The sequence below is a fragment of the Chaetodon auriga genome, chromosome 23 (genome assembly GCF_051107435.1).
Source record: "Chaetodon auriga isolate fChaAug3 chromosome 23, fChaAug3.hap1, whole genome shotgun sequence".
NCBI classification, from domain to species: Eukaryota; Metazoa; Chordata; class Actinopteri; order Chaetodontiformes; family Chaetodontidae; genus Chaetodon; species Chaetodon auriga.
Genome location: NC_135096.1, coordinates 18,195,556 through 18,219,107, shown reverse-complemented (window position 1 = coordinate 18,219,107; position 23,552 = coordinate 18,195,556). Strand labels below are relative to the sequence as shown.

The following is a 23,552-nucleotide window of genomic DNA, read 5'->3' as shown; positions in this document are numbered from 1 at the left end:
ATGTGGATCTGCACAGTTGGCGCCCCTGGTACCACGCCTTTCTTCACTTCCTCTAAATCTCAAGGCATTTTCCATACACCCCATAGAGGGCGCTGCTTTCTAAACAGGGAAAAGTGGAGTGTTATGTGGAGACTCAGGCCGTTCAACAATGACTCCTGCTTTGATCAGATCGTTCAAAGTTTCTGTCCCTGCTTCAGCTTCACCTTTCCATGGATATTGTCTTTGATGTGGCTTGAAGAATGATTTTGCTGTTATGCAGACTGCTTCTCCTCCTTTAATTAACCCTACACCTGCATGCACCTGAACTGGTGCATTAGCACATGGAGTCATACGCTGTGCACTTAGCCCACCGTCATATGCTAATGCTCCTACATCGATTTTTCCCAATAAGTCTATTCCCCAACTACAACCAATCTCATCTCCTTCTGCCTTTTAAACTGATCTTCAGCATGTTTGCTGTGTTCCACCTCGCTTGTTTGCCGTCCCCATTTTCCCACTCGTGGCCAACCAGTTTGTATGGAGTTCACCCGAGCAACTGGTCCAGTTGACGAGCGCCGCTTCCGTTGTCACCGTTAGGTTTCCGCGGCCAGAGAGCTTGCTGACACCGCGAGGTTACCGCTCTCTGTTACTCATCAAGACACCACACTGTCAGAAAATGTTCTACTTGCCACCCACTGCAACTCTTCACAGACAAACACGTCCAAACTAAGCATTTGAAAAAGCTTCAACTCCACTGAGAAGGCCTTCATGACCATTTTCAATTCTACATAGTGTGTGTGTGTGTGTGTGTGTGTGTGTGTGCGTGTGCATGTGCGTGTGTGTGTGTGTGTGTGTGTGTGTGAGTGATGTGGCTCCTACCAGGTGAGTGCTGTGGTGAGGACACAGGTGATCCCCGAAGTGACTGACAGTACCTGGGGGTGAAGTAAGGCGTGAGGAGGACAGACAGAGGGAGGAAGAGACTGAATTCATTTAGAGTGACCAAGACTGAAAGGAAACATCAGGGAGGGGAGGAGACAAGGGAAGGAAAGAGGGAAGGGTGTGAAGGCTGGGCCACCCACCTACAGAGAGGAAGAGGAGGAGGTTGGATTGTCCCCTCCTTCTTCTTACTCTCTGCCATCTTGTCCATTCAAACAGGATGTGACTTGCACTGCTGCCCACAGTCAAAATGGCAGCCGTGCCCAAAGCCTGCATGTGTTACCGGTCGCTGTGGGCTGACCTCGCAGGGCTGTGGCTGCGATGGTGGCTCAGGTGCTGGTGGTGAGCCAGGAGGCTCGGGGGCCGAGTGCTCTGGAGAGGCAGCCAGGGGTCGATGAAGAGAGGCTGAAGGTGAACACGCAGAGAACAAAGTGTCAGGTGTCCTCTGTACAGCCCAGTTCACCGTCCTCATGTCCTCACATGTTCCACATCACACACGTGTGTCATTTGCATACCAGACCATGACTGCCTTAAAATTACAATACACAACACACGTCACTACATTTATACTGGATCTGAACATCAGTCAGAGTAAAATGTAAAATAAAAAATTCAAGCTTGAGGTCTTTTTCCTGATTTTCTCTGTCTGCAGTCATGACTGGACTCTGCTGACCTCACAGGACAATTAGACATGACATGATGTAAAAAAACACACAGGTTTATTTCCACATGCTTTACCAGCATTTATGTATTTGTTCTGTTCAAGTTTGCTTTTCAGATTCTAGTCAAATCATCATGTATTTACTCTTTAATTTATTGATGACGATTCCCTTTTCATCCTCCCAACAGGACATTCTGCTTTAGGAAACTCTATCCCAGCTTTGACTCATTCATATGCTTTAATATTCCACGTTCTGAATTCTGTGGCAGGAAATGTGACAGTATGACCCTTCAAATAAAAGCTGTTTCATTCTTTTCATGCAACTATACGTTTTGTACAAATCTTACCTAAAATACTTGAAGCCTTCAACACATCAAGTCACATTTTGCCAAGGTAAGCCACTAAACTCGACTCATCCAGAGCCTTTAAGGCTGAGTTTGAGTCCATGCAAACGTTCAGACACAGGTGTGCTCCTCACCTTGCCAGACATGCTGAGGAAGACCACCAGGTCCCTGCTGCGCTGGTGAGCGTCCCGATGAACACCCACTGAGAAGACAAACAACCGACCAGTCCCTTTAAGACGCCACAAAGCTTGAGGACACAACCATCAAGTCTCCAGTTGTGACCAATAGGAAGGCTTCATTTGGACTCTGCTCAGCCCAGCAGGAGCCGGAACAAACCGCCGTGGAAAGTCAATGATTAGGACCCTCCTCTCCCTCAATGACAACAATGAAGGAGACCATGAGTGATGCAGTCAACCTCCAGCTGTTCGGAGCAGTGTGGACATGTCTCAGCGTCCCTGTGTCCATCATACTTCACTGGAATAACAGAGGTTTGACTTACATATACACATACACACATACAGTCATGGAGCAAAGTATTGGCACCCCTCTGGAAGTGTTGGTTTTCTCACAAAAGTCGCCACTTCTGGAGGTACAAACAGCTCTTTTTGGCCCAGAAATGATCCAAATTAAATGATTCTTATAGTTTATATTTACTAAATAACCCAGCATGTGGTCTGAAGTGTCACAGCTCAAACCTGAGACAGCAGACGGACTGTGGGACTGTCCCTTCAAGCCTTAAACCAGTGGCCCTCGGGTCTTGTGTTGAGGTTATGGACAGTCAGACTGCAGCTCTGGTAGCTTTCCCGACAAATATCAGTCCATTTACAGTATAAAGGACAACAGGCTCCAGCTGACTAACATTACAGTTCAATGGATTTCTATGGAAGATGTGATGTACTACTACATTTAATGCATGCAGATCCCTGGTTGATGGACTCAATGAGCCACAGAGGACGACACAGACAGACTGGACCTTTATTTTACCTGACTCACTCCTGATCATCTGGACATTAACTCCTGACAGCTGTGAGTCAGGAGACAGTCGTCCTCTTTGTGGAGGGACGTGAACTTACGAGCTGCCGGTGAAAGCAGACCGGGTCAGACTCCTCCGGAGCTCCTCGCCGTCCACCTCGCCGTCCTGCACAGAACAGGAAGTGACATTCAGTCATGTGTGACTCTCAGCTGTGGACAAACGCTGCTCATGCTGGACACACAACGCTGAATGGACATTTAAAAACCTCAAAGAAAAGACACCAAAGACATAAAAACACACTGCCGACTGTTTGCATTTCTTTTTTTATTCAGACATTTTCTACACACACTCAGAGAAAGTGCTGATAGCTCATTAGCTCGTGTTAGCTCAGTAAACTGCTTCACTAAAGGAGGATGAGCTGATTGCTAACAGGCACAAGACAAAGAGCTGCAGCTACCTGAATGTGGACTGCAGGACGCTCACAGCTCGTCTCACGAGGACAAACTTTATTCAGTGCAGCGCCTGGCGGGCAGTCATACCAACATCTGTTAGCATTAGCATGTCATCCTCCAGTACATCAGTGTTTTCTGTGAGCTCACGCTAACTCACTGCTGACACATTAAAGGCAGACACTTAGAAAACGTAACTATTTTATTTTATTTTCATGCCCCCCCACCAAAAATCACACAACCAAACCACCGTGTGAATTTCATTTAAACACACACACGTCGTTCAGTGGACGGCCAATTAACTGTCTTATTAAACGTCTGTGTCATCACACTTCAGTATAGACGGGCCTCATTTGGACATTTGTGTGTCCACACACTTTTGTCCATATGAAAACTGTCTCATTTCACGATCTAACTGCTGCTTTTCTGTCTCCAGAGCAGATGAACGACCTCGTTTCAGCCACAGTGTGCTGGGAGTCCACGCCGTCACCTGGTCGCACACAGAGGGAGAGAGTGCCGAGGCCCAGCCGGGCGAGCACAGGATCCACGCCAGGCCCTCGGTCCAGCCGTGTGTGTGTGTGTGTGTGTGTGTGTGTGTGTGTGTGTGTGTGTGTGTGTGTGTGTGTGTGTGTGTGTGTGTGTGTGTGCGCGCTACACTAAACGAGGTATTTGAAGAACAAAAGCTCAAAATGAATGGACTGGTTTCTGTGGGCGTATCAGGGAGAGCAGCCTCGACATCTGAACCCTAACGCTCACCCTCCTGTGAATGAGCTTTAAAACACATGTTCATGCACATGTGACACATCAGGACATGAGGACATCTGAACCACTGTCCTGTGAGTGGAGCCTGAGAGCTGAAGTGCCTGTCAGACGAAAATGAGGAGAAAAAACAGGTGTGGAAGACAAAGGACACTCCACATCCTGAGAGGCTCCGACTGATGAAAAACACTGTGAAAAAAATAAAAACTAGCAAAAGAAAAGAAAGAAACAGGCTTTTTCCTGTTTTCCTCCATTTCTGTTACTGTGACTTTAAAAATGTGTCTCAGTGTCAATTAAATGATAAATTCTGCTAAAAGTGACTTTTTAAAGCCACTTCCTGCCTCTAAATCAGAACACTGGACAGGAAAGACGTCACACACTTCTGCTGGTTGGATTGAACCTTCGTGACTTGTGCACGTACCTTCCTCTGGACGGCCTGGCTGACGGCGGCCATGTTGAACAGCTGGCCGGACCGGTGTGATGCTGAACTCTGCTGATCACCACGGTGATGGACTCGCCCTCCTCCTCCATCCTCCAGGACGTCCGCAGGTCTCAGACACACACCAGACGTCAAGTCTGGATCCGGTCCCGGCCTGGGAGACAGCAGCACGCTGTCCTCTGAGACTCCACGGTGTACTGAGGACAGGAGGGACAGAGGAGTGAGAGACACAAGAGGACACCACAGGACCGTCCACAAAGAGTCTTCCTGCTGCTCTCAACACTAAAAACATTGTCTTTGATTTAAGACGCATTTCTGTTGATCAAACTGTGCTGCTGCTCTGCTCTCAGGGAGAAGAAAGAAAAACAGATTTCAGCTCAAAAACCATGAATTTTAACAAACCAATAAATTACTCTGATAACTGATTTTTCGGGTGGGGTCATTTTTTTAGTTAAATAAATCTTCTGATTCCACATTGTTTAAGTCTTTTCTTTGAGTTTCCAGGTCTCACTGACCCAAAGAGCTGCTGATGAAGGACACAGATGCTCCTGAGCTGATCCACCATCTCAGTTGGACACATTTCTGTTGCACTTCCTCCGACTGACCACAGGGTGGCAGTGTGTGGACGAGCACAGTCCAATAAATGAAGCTGCTGATTGATCTGTGAATTCACCTCCACATGTGTTTGTTGGTTAGATTTTGTATCATTAATTGATTCTGGATGTTAAATTCTGACTGTCAGCAGAATGTTTGGAGTACAAAGTGCAAAATGAGAAATACTCAAAGTACAATTATTACAAGTACTAAATAGTCCTTAAACACAGTATTTGAGGCCCTGAACTGATTTTGGAGAACTTTTCTTGAATATATCTTCTACTTCTGACATCTTCCACGATGGCACAGCAGGTACAATCAACACAACAAACACACTGACGTGGTTCAGGTGACTCACCTCGAGGTCTCACAGTCCACACATCAGGAACACTCTGACTGACTCCTGTTTGGTCCAAACGCAATAACAACCCACACAAACATGTTTTTTCTTTTCTAAACAGCAGACAGACTCGTTCATTATTGTTTTACCTCCACTGAAGCTCCACAACCTGCGCAGGTGTTTCAATCAGCTCTGTGCTGCCCGCACGCGCCTCATTACCGCCACCTGCTGGACTGGAGCAGATTCACAGAAACTAATATTTCATCCCAAACACGGTAAGAACCTACAAAAACATGTTTTATCTCTTCTAAATGGGTGTTAGAAATCTGAGTAACTGGACGAGTCGTCAGGCAGGGATTTACTGACTGGAAATCAGGAGTGGAGGAAGTAAAAGTCTCTCTCTCTCTCTCTCTCTCTCTCTCTCTCTGTCTCTCTCTCTCTCTCTCTCTCTCTCTCTATATATATATATATATATATATATATATACACACACACACACACACACACACACACACACACACACACACACATTCATCTTCTACACCGCCTATCCCTTTCGGGGTTGCGGGGGGGCTGGAGCCTATCCCAGCTGTCAACGGGCGAGAGGCGGGGTACACCTTGAACCGGTCGTGTATATATATACAATATAATAATAATGAGAATACAAAGGCTCCAAATGAGAGCAGAGGTGCGTCATCACCGCCGACTGTTGCTCTCTGAAGAGGCAGCTGGAGGCTCCGCTGTGCCGCCTGGACCCAACATATCGTAAAGGTCCTTTTCTCATATGAACTCTGGACAATGTCAACAGAATCATGTCTGCTGAACGTCTTCGACTGTCCTTTCACACATACACAACACTCCATGCAGGACGATGACATCAACTCATCCATAATGATCCTTCTGCCATGGAAACAGACCTGATGCGTCTCTACTGGTGGACACATTTCGACCGTCATAGAGTGGAAACAGTGTAAGACCAATGGGGAGATCATAAATAATACATCATTTTCTGTTGAAATCAACTATTCGAGCCCCCACAGCTAATGCTTAAAGAAAGGATTTAGAGGGGAAATGTCACTGAGTGTTTTAAGTCCGAATGACACCAGATGGTGCATCAAAGATGTAACTGACAGGGCTGAATAATCAGCTCCGTCAACTAAAAGGACAGAGGATGGACTTCCTGTGCTGGCTCAGGAAGTTCAACCTGCTTCAGGAGCTGCTGATCCAGTTCAGCCAGACAATAATCCAGTCAGGTCCCTGTTCGTTCATCACCACCAAACACGGCAGAAACACCTGGGGGGTATTCCAGGTAGGAGGTTCAACAAACTCTGAGTCTATCGCTAAACTCTGAGTTGACTCACTCTGAGGTGGGAAACTCTGAGTGTCAACCACCTCAGCCTTAACTCCAACAAGACAAAAGAAGTCGTTATTGACTTCCGGAAGTGGAGGACCACACTGCTCAGGCCTGAGCATCAGTGGGGAGGAAGTGGAACGGATCACCAGCTTTAAGTTTCTTGGCCTGCATATCTTGGAGGACCTGGGCTGGGCTGTGAACACCACCCACATCATCAGAAAGGCCCAGCAGCATCTCTTCTTTCTGGGAACACTGAAGAGAGACAAACTCCCCTCACCTCTGCTGAAAAATTTCTACCGCTGCACAATAGAGAGCGCCCTCACCTATGGATGTATGGTGTGGTACGCCAGCTGCACTGCATCTGAAAAGAACAGCTGCAGCGGGTCATCGAGACGGCTCAGCGGATCATCGGCTCCCCACTTCCACGCCTAGAGGAGATCTACTCCAGCCGTCTCCTCCGATGGGCCACAAAGATCCGGGATGACCCCGCCCACCCAGGACACTCTCTATTCACCAGCCGTCCCTCTGGCAGACTCAGAGTCATGAAAGCCCTCACCAACAGACTGAGACACAGCTTCTGACCCATGGCCGTGAAGAGACTGCAGCAGGAATTGTGATCCCAAGGTCAAGGTGGCAAACCTGAAACTGCTCATGGGAAAATAGAGAAGACCACCCATAAACACAGTGTCAAAGAGCAGAGACATTATTCTGTGTCCTCTCCATCATCTCTGTTCAGCTCTTGTCTGACTTTCTGTCCAAATGTCCTCAGCCTGGACACTTCCTGTTCAGACAGACCTCCTTTCCTTCTGCACTTCATATGTGACCTGGCTGACTCCATGAACGGCTCTTTGTCTGGGAAATACTTTCACACCTTTCACATCTTTTGGTTTCCACTTCATGTTTAACATCTGACTAAACTTCAAAACAAAACACCTGATTCAAGCCTTCAAAATAAAACATTAAGAGCTTTTGTCTGAAATCAATATTCAGACATCAAACAGCAGCAGAAACAGCCCGTTTGTATGAACATCGCGTCTTCAGTCGATCCATCGACTGAATTTTTGACCAAAGTTTTGCAGTTTGAAGATGAAATTTGACATTTTTCAGATCAAACTATTGAACAGAAACTTTAAATAAAGACCAAATGGACCAACCTGATGATTTAAAAGCAGCTTGGTTCAATAATTCAGCACCAACAAACGACTGAGTGATTTCAGCTGTGACTGAATGAAATCAGTTTACAGTCAAGTTTGGATGAAATGGAACAAAAGTTCGTCTGATTTCATGAATGTGATCAAAGAGGAAGAGACTCACCGAGTGTTTGAGTGTTCAGGAGGCTGAAAGTGACGATGGAACGTCTGACTGAGTTTAAAGTGAGAGAATCAGCTGATCACATGATCAACGTCCTCATGACAACAGCAACAAGGACACACTGATGCACAAAACACACAACACACACAGACACACACCGACACACAGACAGACACACACCAACACACACCGACACACACACAGACACACACCGACACACACACAGACACACACTGACACACACTGACACACACCAACACACAGACACACACGCCAACACACACCGACACACACCCTTTAAAACACACAGAGGAAGAAACACAACATTTGACAATAAAATCACACAATTTAGAAGATAAAACGTACAAAAAGTCCTAATTTAAGAAGAAAAAGTGACATATTTCAAACATTTGGAGGACAGAGTCACATCACAATACACAACAACACACAGAAACACACACAGACTCAGTCAGTACGACACTGCAGTCAAACGGTGAAAATGTGAAATATTTTGTGGAAAACATTGAGAGAAGGCTGAATTTTAGAGGAAGGTTTTGAATATTAAGCAGAGATTTTGCAGGAAAACCAGCGTTTGTTCGTGTGTTTCCTCTCAACGTTCACACTTTGTCGTGTCTTCAGTGTGAAATCTGAACTCTGTGGTGTTTCCATTTGTCTGACTCACTTTGATTCCTTATGGGCTCCCTCCTCTTCATCAGTGGGATGATGCTGCCCCCTGCTGGACTGGAAGAACTCGACAATCTGCAGTTTCATGAAGGTGTCGGCGACTCCAAACCTGACAGGACAAAACACCTTCACTGAACTAAAGAGAGCAGCTTCATCTCAGTCTGCGCTTTGGCTTTTTGTCACACTGGGGCCAAAAGTATGTGGACGGCTGAACTTTCACTCAGTGTGTGATTGACGTGACTGTGACACCGTGTTCATGCCTGTGCTGCCACATCAACCTCCAGTCTTCTGCGCTCGGCCTTTGCAGCAGATACTGAAGCTGCTGTTTGACCCCAGTCGGACACCAGAGCATCACTGAGGTCCAACGCTGATGTCGGTGATCAGGTCTGGCTCACAGTCAGCGCTCCAGTTAATCCCAAGGTGTCGGATGTGGTTCCAGTCATGGCTCTGTGAAGACCAACTGACTTCTTCTACACCAAACTGAAAAAAAAAAAACATTTCTTGATGGCCAACAGCATCAGAAACGTTTCTCGTATCTTTCAGCTGAGTCCGGTCAGCAGTCCTGACCTGAAGAAAGACCAGAAAACACTCACAGCAACATTCAGCTTTGATTGGAACAAGATCCAGAATAAAATCAACACACAGCTGAATCTTCAAGTCAACAGCGTTTCCACACTTTAATGATCACAGCTTCCACCTTTAAGGACTGGAAGTGGAACAAGTTCACAAAGTAAATGAGGAATATTTTCAATCATTTTCAACAAAGTTCATTGATCAATTTATTCCAATAACCTGAAAGACTGATGTGACTGAGATCCTGCACAGACTCAACTGTGCGCATGCGGCGACCATGCATGCAGCCTGTCGCAGTCGCTCCTATTTCTTTTCTTAGTTTTACAAATTATTTTGCTCTATTCTTGATTATAAATACCTGCAATTTTATGACCGTCATTTTGAAGCTGTGCCCTCTCCAAACATGTTGGCTGAGAGAGTTCTGGTTTGTTTTCTCACTTTGGAATTATTTCTCTCACTGGGACACCGCACCGATGTGCAGTGCATTGCTTACTCTAGAGATCAGCTGATCGCGCTGAGGCCGGCCAGCTTGTCGGCCAGAACATCAGAGATCCCCGCTGATATCTGGAGAAAACACATAGAGGATGCAGGGGAGGACAGAAACAGCGGAGGAAAAGAGCTGGGTCGAGACAACAGAGGTTTATGGAGAAGAGGAGATATAAGCCGTGTCTCCCCTCTCTCATCATGGGCAACGTGAGGTCGATGGCAAATAAGGCAGTTGAGCTAACAGCATTCGCCAGGAGTCAGAGGGAGTACCGGGAGTGCAGCCTGATTTGTTTTTCTGAGACACGGTTGCATCAGGACATACCCAACGACAACGTCTCCATCAGTGGCTTTCAGACTGTTTGGGCTGCTGCCCGGACATTGAACTGTTGGCTGTTGGGCTCAGGGAGTTTTCACATGCTATTACCGTAGCTGTTTCCACCCCCCCTCTGCCAACCCGACGCTGGCATGTGACATCATTCACTCCGCCGTGGCCCGTCTACAAACTCAACACCCGAGTGCCTTCATCGCTATCTCGGGTGACTTCAACCACGTCACCATGGCAACAAAACTGCCCAATTTCACTCAGTATGTGAGCTGTCCTACAAGAGAGGAGAGAACCCTGGACTTGCTGTATGCTAACATCAAGGATGCATACAGCTGCTCCCCCCTCCCCCCTCTGGGCAGGTCAGACCACAACCTTGTGCGCCTCAATCCCTGTTCTGTGCCTCTGGTGAAGAGTCAGCCTACGACCACAAGGACAGTGAGGAGATGGTCAGAGGAGACATACGAGACACTGCAGGGCTGTTTGGAGGTGACAGACTGGCAGGCACTCTGTGAGCCGCATGGGGAGGACATTGATGGGCTCACCGAGTGCATCACGGACTATATCACTTTCTGTGTGGACTCCACTGTCCCAGCCAGGAGTATCCACTGTTACCCAAATAACAAGCCATGGGTGACAAAGGACATCAAAACCATCCTCAATGACAAGAAGAGGGCTTTCAGAGCTGGTAACAGGGAGGAGGTGAGAACCATACAGAGGGAACTGAAGGTGCAAATCAAGGAGGTTAAGGAGAAATACAGGAGGAAGCTGGAGTGGAAACTCAAGCAGAACTACTTGAGAGAGGTCTGGGGTGGTATGAGGACCATCAGCCTTGACAGGGCCAATTAATTGAATCTGTTTTTTAATAGATTTGACACTTCAGGCCTGGCTCATCCCCCCTCTGACTCCTCTGCTGTCTGTCCTGGATGACAATCATCAACCACTCCCCTCCTTCTCCTCCTTCTTACACCCCCCATCCTCCTGTGTGAGCGCTCCTCACGCCTCCTCAGACTGCCAGATTGACCTTACTTCTCAACCTGAGGACTACACCCCTCCCCCACCTGTCACCTCCACAGTGTGCTTCACTGCCGACCAGGTGAGAAGACAGCTGATGAGACTCCACTCGAACAAGGCTCCAGGCCCTGATGGTGTCAGCACCAGGGTGCCCAAAGCCTGTGCCCCCCAGCTGTGTGGAGTTCTTCACCATGTCTTCAACATGAGCCTAAGTCTCCGTGGAAGACGTCGTGCCTCGTTCCTGTGCCAAAGACATCAGGGACCAGGGACTCAAAGGACCACAGTGGCACTGACCTCCCACATTATGAAGACCCTGGAGAGACTCGTCCTGGAACAGTTCCGGTCCATGGTCAAGCCACTCTTGAACCCTCTTCAGTTCGCCTATCAGCCCCGACTTGGAGTTGAGGACACCATCATCTACCTGCTCAACCCTGTGTACGCCCACCTGGACAAGCCGGCGAGCACTGTGAGGGTCATGTTCTTTGACTTCTCCAGTGCATTTAACACCATTCATCCACCTCTACTGGGTGACAAACTGACAGCTATGCAGGTGGACACCCACCTAGTGTCCTGGATTGTGGACTACCTGACTGGCAGACCACAGTATGTGCGCCTGCAACACTGTGTGTCAGACAGAGTGGTCAGCAACACTGGGGCCCCACAGGGGACTGTTCTCTCTCCCTTCCTCTTCACCCTCTACACCACAGACTTCAACTATTGCACAGAGACCTGCCACCTTCAGAAGTTTTCTGATGACTCTGCGACAGTATCAGCAAGAGTGATGAGGATGAGTACAGGGCTGCTGTGGACTAACTTTATTCTTGTAAGGAGCACCTGCACCTGATTCTGATTCTGATCTGTTCAGCAGTGTTTCTCTAACAGGAGGAGACTCTCCCTCCTACAGAGGACACAGAGACACTGAGGAATCAAAACTGACCCTGAACCAGATACCAAAACCAGGATAAACAGGTTCAGTGAATGTGGTGTTGAAGGTGTGGAGGTGGATCAGTGAGTCAGAGGAGACTCTGTAGAAGGACAGAGTGCCAGCAGGACAGTCCACATACACTCCTACTCTGTGAGAGATGGAGGAGGAGGAGGAGGAGGAGGAGATGGATGTTATTCTGTTATTGTGATTGGCAAAGTAACGATCATCAGAGCAGATCAGACTCCAGGACTGATCATTCTCTCCAAACACACAGTTTGAAAATTCTCCTTTCCTACTGATTCTTCTGTAACTCACTGATACATAAACCTCTCCTGTCATCTCGACCTCCCAGTAACAGCGACCAGTCAGACCAGTTCCACACAGCAGCTGAGGCCACCAGTGAAACCTGTCTGGATGATCAGGATATGACTGATCCTCCTTCACAGACGTCATCTTCCTGTTGTTGTCAGACAGTTTGATGTTTCTGTTCACTGTGTTTGTGTCCAGTTTGAGTTCACAGGAATCTGATGGAGAGAAGAAGAAGAAAACAGCTGCAGTTATTGATCCATCATCTGTTGATTGATGGACAGTTTGATGATGACATCAGAGATGTAAATGAGTGATGTCACAGTTTGAAGATGGCTGAATGTGCTCTGCTTTGTTTTCATCAGTCAAATCAAAGACACACTTACACTTCTTCAGACCTGGTCTCAACCATCGGACTCCAGCAGGCTCCACCCTGAAAGGAGGAGGAAGGTCAGAGCAGCACCTCCTCTTTCAGCATGCAAACATGGACGTTCCATCACTCTCACACACACAAACACAACATGGTGATCCGGCCTGCTTCTCCCTGCTGCCCCCAAACCTCTTCAGCTCTGCTCAGACACTGACAGCGACACTGATTCTCTCTCATCATTAAATCTGCCTTCATCAGCTCATTTCCTCATTTCAATCTGTTGCTGACTTCTGTTCTCAGCTGCTTCACTCATTGATCGCTCTCCCACCTGTGATGATCAATAATCAGTCTGACTTTGTCTTCACTCAACAAACCAGCAGAGCTTCAATCATTGATTGTTGGACACGATTCTCCTCGTCATGTCCTATATGTGTCCATGCTTCATGTGTTCATCAGAAGTGTGAATACTGTCAATAAATTCAATATCTGAGACAAGTCTTCATGACTCTGAGTGTGGAAATCTTTTCATGTCAAACTTCCTGAAGTTCACCAGGACAAGAAGAGCAACTTGATGTCTGCACATGGAAATATTTACAAGCCATGTTTGCTGTGAAGACCATGTTCAGTCCAACTGTTCTCCACTGATGAAGAAACAGTCCAACATTTTGAGAAAAACACTTGAATGAAGCGTCTCAAAAGTCCTGCTCTGTCCTGTGGTTGTCAGGCTCCAGCAGTTTGAACTAAATAGAACTGCTTTGGACTTATTGGAAGCTTGTTTTTATGTCTTTTGAGGACAAAAAGGACATTTGTCACACTGACAGACAGTTCTTTTTCCATGCAGAGATCTGTCCAAACTGCATCAATTATGACCAGCAGGTCATTATCATGTTTGTTCCTGGAGATGTTCTCCTTGAGACCTCCAACACAAATATGTCCTTTTCATGTTCGACCAGTGTTTGTGTTGTGATCAAAGGACAAAGGTTTCCTACATGTGTGATTGTTCATGTCTCACTCACGTCCACCATCAACCACAAAGACAGACAACATGTTTCCAGCTCTTCCTCCTCCTTCACACTGACTGACTGTGGCTGCAGCAGCCTCTTCATACCTGAGAGTGTCCAGTCTGCAGTGAGGATCCTCCAGTGCAGCAGACAGCAGCTTCACTCCTGAGTCTCCTGGATGATTGTAGCTCAGGTCCAGCTCTCTCAGATGGGAGGGGTTGGAGGTCAGAGCTGAGGCCAGAGAAGCACAGCCTTCCTCTGTGATCAGACAGCCTGACAGCCTGAAGACACACAACAACACACATGGAAGATCATCTGAGGGTCCTGCTGTGTCCGTCAAATCATTGCTCTCAAAATGCAGAGATCTGATAGGCTGAGTAGCATCACATGGGAGGATTTACAACACATAATAATTCTCAACAGTTTCTGTGTTTGAGGTCAACGACTTCACACTCGACACTTCACTTCCTGAAGGTCCTCAGCGACACCTTTGTGGTAATTAATCATGACTGAATCAGGAATAAAGTGACGTCCACTAATCAAAGTCACATGACAACAAAACAGAAACAAGGATTTCCATCTCAGCCAGACTTCATTAATAAAAGGAACATTGAGAGAAAACATCTGCCAATCAATGAATGTATGTGTCAAACGTGTGGACTTCTGAGGTTAAAGAAAGACGTCAACGCTTTGACAACAAACAGTAACTCGATCTGACCTGAGAGTTTCCAGTGCACAGTGTGGACTCTCCAGTCCAGCAGACAGCAGCTTCACTCCTGAATCCTGCAGGTTGTTGTTACTCAGGTCCAGCTCTCTCAGACTGGAGGACTGGGATCTGAGGACTGAGGACAGAACTTCACAGCTTCTCTCCGAGAGGTTACAGCCACTCAGTCTGAAGAGACAACAGTGAAGAAACGGGAACTTATTTATTTTTCTCTTGTTAAAAGATAGAACATTTATTAATGACTAGATTCCACTTACAGAGCTTTGTTGGAGGCTTTGACCACTGGCAGCAGCCTCAGAAGAGCCTCCTCTGAAGCAGAGAATTTCTTCAGGTCAAACACGTCCAGATCTTTTTCTGATGACAGTAAGATGAAGACCAGAGCTGACCACTGAGCAGGAGACAGTTTATCTGTGGAGAGACTTCCTGAACTCAAGGACTGTTGGATCTGATCCACCAGAGAACGATCCTTCAGTTCATTCAGACAGTGGAACAGATTGATGCTTCGCTCTGCAGAAGGTGTCTCCTTGATCTTCTTCTTGATGTACTTGACTGTTACCTCACTGGTTTTTGAGCCACTTCCTGTCTGTGTCAGCAGGCCTCGTAGGAGAGTCTGATTGGTCTGCAGGGAAAGACCCAGGAGGAATCGGAGGAACAAGTCCAGGTGTCCATTTGGACTCTGTAAGGCCTTGTCCACTGCACTCTGGTAGAAGTGTGTTAGTTCAGGTTCAAGTCTGAAGACTTTAGACAACCGGACAACAAGTATCGACACTGCACATTCACGGGAGGTTCTTTGTTCATCTGACAGCAGATTGACTCCAGACTTGATGAAGGTCAGATGGACATGAAGAGCAGCCAGAAACTCCTGAACACTCAGATGGACGAAGCAGAAGACCTTGTCCTGGTACAGTCCTCTCTCCTCTTTGAAGATCAGTGTGAGCACTCCTGAGTACACTGAGGCTGCTCTGATATCGATGCCACACTCTGTCAGGTCTGATTCGTAGAAGATCAGGTTTCCTTTCTGCAGCTGCTCAAAGGCCAGTTTTCCCAGAGACTCAATCATCTCCCTGCTCTCTGGAGTCCACTGAGGATCTGACTCAGCTCCTCCATCATACTTCATGTTCTTCACTTTGGACTGAACCAGCAGGAAGTGGATGTACATCTGAGTCAGGGTCTTGGGCAGCTCTCCTTCTTCTCTGGTCTTCATCACATCCTCCAGAACTGTAGCAGTGATCCAGCAGAAGACCGGGATGTGGCACATGATGTGGAGGCTTTCTGATGTCCTGATGTGGGAGATGATTCTGTTGGCCTGCTCCTCGTCTCTGAACCTCTTCCTGAAGTACTCCTCCTTCTGTTTATCACTGAACCCTCTGATCTCTGTCACCATGTCAACACACTCAGGAGGGATCTGATTGGCTGCTGCAGGTCGTGTGGTTATCCAGAGGCGAGCGGAGGGAAGCAGGTTCCTCCTGATGAGGTTTGTCAGCAGCACTTCCACTGAGGTGGACTTTGTAGCATCAGTCAGGATCTCATTGCTGTGGAAGTCCAGAGGAAGTCGACACTCATCCAGACCGTCAAGGATGAACAAAACCCTGAACTCTTCAAACCTGCAGATTCCTGCTTCTCTGGTTTCAGGAAAGAAGTGATGAACAAGTTCCACCAAGCTGAACTTTTTCTCTCTCAGCACGTTCAGCTCTCTGAAAGTGAACGGAAACATGAACTGTATGTCCTGGTGGGCTTTGTCTTCAGCCCAGTCCAGAGTGAACTTCTGTGTTAAGACCGTCTTCCCGATGCCAGCCACTCCCTTTGTCATCACTGTTCTGATTGGTTCATCTCGTCCAGGTGAGGGTTTAAAGATGTCTTCATGTCTGATTGTGGCTTCTGGTCCGTGTGGTTTCCTGGATGCTGTTTCAATCTGTCTGACCTCATGTTCTTCATTGACCTGTCCAGTCCCTCCCTCTGTGATGAAGAGCTCTGTGTAGATCTGATTCAGGAGGGTCCGCTTTCCTGCTTTAGCGATCCCCTCAAACACACACTGGAACTTCTTCTTCAGGTTAGATTTCAGTTTACCTTGATACACTGGAGCAAGAAGTTCTGAATGAAGACACAACAAATAAAGTGATAAGTGATTGATTAAGTTCATGTGAGATTTTAATGTCCTTGTCTGAACATATTTTGGTCCATCTGTTGAGACTCAGTGAATGTTCCACTGATCCAGCAGTTAAACCTTTAGAGAAATCCTCTTACTGCTCTGCAGACGCTCAGCCAGCTCCTCCTCCTTCATTCTCCTCAGGAAGTGCAGCGTGATCTTCAGAAATGCCTCTCTGCTGCTCCTCCTCCTCTGCTCCTCATCCTCACCGTCCAACACCTCCTCATCCTCCCCCTGACTCTCTAAGCATTCTGGGTCATCTGAACTCAGAACGGTCTTGATCTTCTTCAGCTCGTTCCTCACAAAAGAGACAATGTTCTCCTCCAGCAGCTGGAACAGAAGATGATATGAATGACACAAAGTGAAATGATGGAAGCAAACATCAGATCCATGTTGGACAGACTGACGGTCCACTGGTCGAAAAAGTGCAGCGTGGAGATTATTGTGAACAGAACAGATGTGAAAGCAGCTGTTGTTCATGTACAGACCATAAACATGGAGTCCAGGTGAGTTTGATGCTGCTGGGCAGACTGAGCACTGGGACCCTCTGAGCCCTCCTGGTGGACTCTGTGGAGGAATCGTGAAGAATTAGCTCACATCATGTCCGTCCACACAGAGACAAAGACAAGCTGAAGGTCCTTTGAGCTGAAGTGTTGATTCCAACATTGAATCAGATGGTTTCCACTGACATTAAAGTGTCGCTCGTCCTGCTGATCCCACCGTGAATCAACAGTCCAGTCTGCATTTCTGTGCAGTTTTCACTTTACTGTGTTGGTTCACCAGCTCGTCTGGTTGAGTCCCTCCAGTTCTCATTGACCCCTATAATACTGTGGACAGCATCACACAGCTCACACAAGCTACCTGGATGCTACCTGTCCAGCACAAATTGGCAGTGAGTCACAATAAACTCAGTGAAACATGAGAAAAGCAAAGAGAGAAGCAGAGAATACTGGATCAAAGCAGAGCTGAGGGTGATTTCACATCCAGCTGTGTTTCGATAGAGAGACTTTGGAAGGTCCCCACTGGATTTGTACTGAAGCCTCATATTGTCCTCAGCTTTCAGTGTCCACATGTGGACATGTCAGTGCTGTTTAGGGACAGACTGGACAAATGTCCTTTAACACTAATTTTGCTCTGACCTTCATCATCATCAGCTGAAGAAATTCAGCCTGCCAAAGACAATGATGGTGCACTTCTACACAGCCATCATCGAGTCCATCCTCACCTCCTCCATCACTGTCTGGTACGCTGCTGCCACCGCCAAGGACAAGGGCAGACTGCAGCTGTCATTCGGTCTGCAGAGAAGGTGATTGGCTGCAATCTCCCATCTCTTCAGGACCTGTTCGCCTCCAGGACCCTGAGGCGTGCAGAAAAGATTGTGGCTGATCCCTCTCACCCCGGACACAAACTCTTTGAGCCACTCCCCTCTGGCAGGAGGCTGCGGTCCATCAGGACCAAAACCTCACGCCACAAGAACAGTTTTTTCCCGTCTGCTGTCAGCCTGACCAACAAGGCCCGGAACCCCCCCGACACTCTTCACACTCCACCTCTGCCTCATCTGTCACACTGACTGATATAAATATAACTCTATGTGTTACATGAACACTCAGACTGGACTTGTTCTGAAAAACAGACTGTGTTTCTGGAAAAAACAAACAGACTTGTGTGTATATATATATATTTATATTGTTAATTTTTTTTACTTCTTTAATAGCTTATTTTTAGTAGACGTGTCACACACCAACTTCACCAAAACAAATTCCTCGTATGTGTAAAATCGTACTTGGCAATAAAGCTTTTTCTGATTCTGATTTCTGCTCTTTTCATGCTGTTTACGGTCTTTGTCAAGACCCTGCTGAGGCTTCAGAAAGCTGAGAGAGCCCCTCTGATCAGTCCTGCGGTGGAAACACAGAACATTTAACCAGCAGCTTCTCCAGCGGCTGTCCGGCCGAGCGAAGCCGCCTTCAGAGGCTCGGCCAGTGGGAGAGCAGCGGCTCGTCTGCGCCTCCTCCACAGGCTGATCCAGGCAGGAAAAGCTGCCTTCAGCCATCAGGACGTGGTGCTACACAGTAACACCGACTCTGAGTTCACCTCCTGAGGATCACCTCCCTCTACTTCTACTCTTATTACACCGTTTAGCCTCCGCACATCGAGGGGACGTTTGTCACGGAGGAGCTTCACCTCCTTCATCCGGAGTTCAGTCAAACTGAGAGTTTGAAGAAATGATCGATGCTGTTTGTGTTGAAGCGGAGCTGAAGACAGTTTGAGGGAGAAAGAAACACCTGAAACGAGTTACTTTACCTTCAGATGGAGCTTCAGAGGAGAAAACACACTGCGACAGACCGAAGGCAGAAAGTGAAAGTAAAGTTCAGACCGGAAGGAGCGGACAGACAGACGGACAGAGAGAAAGAGAGAGAGAGAGAGAGAGAGAGAGAGAGAGAGAGAGAGAGAGAGAGAGAGAGAGAGAGAGAGACAGACGGACAGACAGAGAGAGAGAGAGAGAGAGAGAGAGAGACAGACGGACAGACAGAGAGAGAGAGAGAGAGAGAGGGACAGAGAGAGAGAGAGAGAGAGGGACAGAGAGAGAGAGAGAGAGAGGGAGAGAGACAGACGGACAGACAGAGAGAGAGAGAGAGAGGGACAGAGAGAGAGAGAGAGAGAGAGAGAGAGAGAGGGACAGAGAGAGAAAGAGAGAGAGAGAGAGACAGAGAGAGAGAGAGAGAGAGAGGGACAGAGAGAGAGAGAGAGAGGGACAGAGAGAGAGAGAGAAAACTCTGAGCTCAACATGCTTAAAGAACGAAGTAAAAGTACTCGTTCTGCAGAAAGAATCATCTCACAGTACTTTTATACTGCAGTTTCATCTCTAATTTTACTTCATCGTTTATTATCTGATTATATTTTGTAATAATAATGTGAATCTCCAAAGTAACTGAAGCTTGAGAAGAAATGCAGTGGAGAGCAGAAGAAAGTAGCAGGAAGTACAAATACTCAAGCAAAGTACAAGTACTTCCAGACTGAATGACAGTACTCTGATTGGACGAGGATTTTAACCTGTTGTCAAACCGTTTCTACTGGACACAAACTGAATATTTCACATCAAACGTGAAGAAAAAACGTGAAAACTTCACCTTTGAACCGGAGACGAGAAGCTGCGTCGCGGCGTTGACACCTGAAAAACCCGGAAACAGAAACGGATCACCGGTGTGAACACAGCACCCACCCTCACCTGTGGGCACGGAGACGTCTCATTGGCCGCCGCTGCCCACGAGGCGTGGCAGCTGACCGCTCTTCTACCCGTGCGTGACGGCGACCTGTGGCACGTGCGGCGTCCACGCAGACCGCCGGCACGATTCTCTGTGCGTGCAAACATTTCACAATAAAAGCTTCCACAGAGACGCAGCAGGGCTTTTAATTTGAAAGGGATACAAGAAGTGCTGAGTGACAAAAACTGTCTTTCACAGAGACACAGAAACTGGAGTGAATATTTCTGATTTGAACATATCACTTCCGGTAACCGAAGCGACATGACGCTCTTACTGTGAAAGTCCAACGTGTGCCACTTCCGGTGACAATTAGCGTTGAACGTCTGCGATAAACGCTACTTTAAACTAATTCCGCCGCATTTTAGCGCAGCGACAACACCCCTGAACTGTACCTGAAGCAGATAATGAACATACAAGCATAACTATAATCAAACACACTCACTTCCTGCTGCGTGACGTCACTCACAATATAACCAACCCGTGAGCTGGCTCATCTTTAAGATTAATACTGAACACTAATGAAGAGCTAATTAAAGGCACATCAACATTCTGAGTTCCGTGCTGTGGGAACATCCAAAGCTGAATCAAACATGTCGTTTGCATCATCCTGATGAGGTCGAAAACAAAGCACACGGACACACGAACAGTTTGCTGCAGGAACGTCTCATTTCCAACCCGTCAGTGTTTTCTGGTTCTGGAGGCCTGTTGATCGTCCATCCTGACTTTTAACGCCTTCAGTTACAGGTCTGTTCTCCTCCACTGGAAACACAACAAATTGAAATTAGAAGTGAAACATTTTCTACAAAAAATATGATTCAGTTTCAACAGAATCAGTGAATGAAGTTAGAAACCAGAGTTTTCGGTGAAGTCCGGCCTCCAGAAACAATCCACTCCAGCTGCCTGTTCTTTAAAAAACCAAATTCTTTCTCACTGGTGAAAAACATCAAACACAGAGCTGCTTAAGACTGAGCGACAAAATAACAGAGAGAAAAACAAAGACAGAATCAAAATGACAGAACGAAGCAGGATGTGTTTTAGAGTCTGGATCCCAGTTTTGAACCAAGTCTTGTCCTCAGAGCTTCAGTCCTGCTGGAAGAAACCGTCTCAACAAGCGTCTCTGCAGCTTCACTTCAGTCCGCTGCTCTCACCAACACACTCGTGATGGTTGATATGAGCGAGCTCACTGAAGCTTTTCCCACAAACGGAGCAGCGGAAGGGTTTCTCCCCCGTGTGGACAGTTAAGTGTTGTCGAAGACTCGGCTTTTGTCCAAATCTTTTCCCACAAACGGAGCAGCTGAAGGGTTTCTCCCCCGTGTGAATCCTCATGTGTGTCACCATATTTCCTCTCCACTGAAAAGTCTTCTCACAAACCGAGCAGCTGAAGCGTTTTCCCTCTGAATGAAGTCTCATGTGATTCCTTAAGGACCCCTTCACGTCGTATCTTTTCCCACAAACGGAGCAGCTGAAAGGTTTCTCTCCTGTGTGGACGGTCGAGTGTCGTATCAGATTGTACTTTTGTCCGAATCTTAAACCACAAACAGAACAGCTGAAGGGTTTCTCTCCTGTGTGGAATCTCATGTGTTCTCTCTGACTTTCCTTATGTTTGAATCCTTTCCCGCAGATGGAACAACTGAAAGGTTTCTCTCCCGTGTGGACGGTCGAGTGTCGTCTCAGATGCGCCTTTTGTCTGAATCTTAAACCACAAACAGAACAGCTGAAGGGTTTCTCTCCTGTGTGGATTCTCATGTGCTTCAGAAACAATCCTCTCTGCTGAAAAGTTTTCTCACAAACTGAGCAGCTGAAATATTTTCCCTCTGAATGAAGTCTCATGTGAGATGTTAAGGAGCCCTTATGTTGGTATCTTTTCCCACAAACTGAGCAGCTGAACGGTTTCTCTCCTGTTTGGACTCCACTGTGGTCAAAGCTTGAAGCACATTCAGAGGAGCTGACTGATGTTTGTCCAGTGTTACATTTCACATCACTTACAGGTGCTTCATTGTTCTGCAGAGGGTTTAAACCTGACTGAGCTTCTCTGGTCTCCTCCCAGTCACAGCTGTCATCAGTCTCAGGGTCAAAGGACGGAGACGTCTCGTCGTCAGTGTCTGGTTCTAAATGTCTGTCTGGATCTGAGCTCCTGGCTGGTTCTGGTCCTCCACAGTCCTCTCCATCAGTTTCTGTCTCCGTGTCTTCAGCGTGTCTCTGATGAAGCTGTGAGGACTGAGGTTTCTCTTCATCCTCTTCTTCGCTCTTCACAGGGACAGGAGGGAATGTGAACTTAATGATGTCGGCCTCCTCCGGCCCTGGAAGCTGCTCTCCCTCCTGACTGGTCCACAGTTCCTCCTGTTCCTCTTTAATGTGTGGCAGCTCTGCTGGGTCCTCCTGGTCCAGACTGGGGCTCCACTCCTGCCGCTCAGGGGGATCCTCTTCTTGACTCACCGACAGCAGCCGGACGTCTGTGGAGGAGCATCAAACACAAACACACCTTTTAGAAAACGGTCATTTCCTGTTAGCACTGAAACCACTGACACCTCTGCTTCCTTCAGTGAGTGAAGACATGTTCACATTTTAAAGAACAAATCTGGAAATCAGTTCAAACTACAAAAAAGTAACGCAGCTCTCTTGTTGTGCGGCTCATCGGATCGAACGGACAGCTGAGACAGAGTTCACACTGTCTCACTTCAGACTGATCACAACATACAATCTGGAAAACGACTGCAGCCTCGACGCAGACGCTCATTTTTCTTCAGACAATGAAGAAGAAAGGAGCCTTTAGAAAAAGCACAGTCTCACATCTTCAGCTCATTTGACGCTCAAACAACTCAAGTTCTGCTGCTTTGCAGCAGTTTGCAGTGAGAACAAGCAGCAAAGAGTCAAACCTGCTCTGTGTAACCGGACTTCAGGCTGGAAAACAGCGTCCAGTAGTTTTCGTTGTCGACAGAGTTCCTCCTCGTACTCTGCTATCGTTCTTTCAAACAGCTCAAATATCTCTTCAGCAGCCGCAGTCAGTCGCTGCTTGACAAAAGCTCTCAGCGTTTGGACTTTAGACATTTTCACTGATTCACAGCAACTTCTCCTCCAGACACACTCGGTTAAAAACTGTCTGCTCTCTCTGATGTGCGCTAAGCTGCTAAATTACATGACGTTCGCCTCCGTCTGTTTCCAGCTAGCAAGCTAAGTTAGCTTCATTAGCTTCGTAGGACAACAGCGGATCATTCAGATGGAAAACATTTTCAGATAAAAGGGACAGCACAGAGTCTATTCAGGCAGCTCAATGTGGACATTTGAGCTCCGTGAAAAATACACTTCGGTCTCTGTCCAAGCTACTCCCACTCGCACCGTGAAGCCGGGCTCCGTCTACTTCCTGCTAGCAGGCTAGGCTAACTTCCTGTAGCATTGTTGGCTAACAGGAGATGAGTCTGCGGTGAATCATCTCGGAAGTTCACACAAAGTCCACTTCAACAAGTTTATCCACACATACAGACTCTGCTGGGTCACTGAGGCTGAATCTGATGAGAACGACGTGATACGGAACGGAAGAAATTAGCATGTTAGCCGCAGGAAGTACCGCCGCTCCCGGTACCATTGGTTCGCTGATTTTC

General features: G+C 47.3%; 2 protein-coding genes across 7 annotated transcripts in view; both read right to left on the bottom strand.

Annotated features, from left to right (window-relative positions):
- The window catches only part of LOC143315817 (NLR family CARD domain-containing protein 3-like), a 25,950-nt gene extending 5,734 nt beyond the window's left edge, over positions 1 to 20,216 (bottom strand). The window contains exons 1-15 of one of the 5 annotated variants that reach the window (XM_076723289.1): positions 19,819 to 20,216; positions 17,179 to 17,257; positions 16,789 to 17,020; positions 14,802 to 16,635; positions 14,539 to 14,712; positions 13,928 to 14,101; positions 12,836 to 12,882; positions 12,459 to 12,667; positions 8,822 to 9,303; positions 7,152 to 7,473; positions 5,624 to 5,707; positions 4,523 to 4,737; positions 2,055 to 3,058; positions 1,059 to 1,320; positions 859 to 911 (exon numbers count right to left, since the gene is read on the bottom strand). In XM_076723289.1, the coding sequence (XP_076579404.1) occupies positions 9,175 to 9,303; positions 12,459 to 12,667; positions 12,836 to 12,882; positions 13,928 to 14,101; positions 14,539 to 14,712; positions 14,802 to 16,635; positions 16,789 to 17,020; positions 17,179 to 17,257; positions 19,819 to 20,216 (3,276 nt within the window). In that variant the 3' untranslated portion in view covers positions 859 to 911; positions 1,059 to 1,320; positions 2,055 to 3,058; ... (2 more) ...; positions 7,152 to 7,473; positions 8,822 to 9,174. Of the gene's footprint in view, positions 1 to 858; positions 912 to 1,058; positions 1,321 to 2,054; positions 3,059 to 3,363; positions 3,416 to 4,522; positions 4,738 to 5,623; positions 5,708 to 7,151; positions 7,474 to 8,821; positions 9,304 to 9,326; positions 12,668 to 12,835; positions 12,883 to 13,927; positions 14,102 to 14,538; positions 14,713 to 14,801; positions 16,636 to 16,788; positions 17,021 to 17,178; positions 17,258 to 18,991; positions 19,164 to 19,818 lie in introns of those variants that run through there. The other 4 variants (XM_076723291.1, XM_076723288.1, XM_076723287.1 and 1 more) reach the window with 4 other exon arrangements.
- LOC143315839 (uncharacterized) lies at positions 19,973 to 23,552 on the bottom strand. 2 transcript variants are annotated; one of them, XR_013076189.1, is made up of 3 exons: positions 22,830 to 23,552; positions 20,805 to 22,406; positions 19,973 to 20,712 (listed from the first exon to the last, which is right to left on the bottom strand). XR_013076189.1 is itself a non-coding variant. In XM_076723348.1 (2 exons), the coding sequence occupies exons 1-2, from the start codon at positions 22,999 to 23,001 to the stop codon at positions 21,079 to 21,081; spliced, it is 1,500 nt and encodes a 499-aa protein (XP_076579463.1). In that variant the 5' UTR covers positions 23,002 to 23,552; the 3' UTR covers positions 19,973 to 21,078. The 2 variants fall into 2 exon arrangements, 1 of the variants encoding a protein (XP_076579463.1); XM_076723348.1 differs by having other exon boundaries at positions 19,973 to 22,406.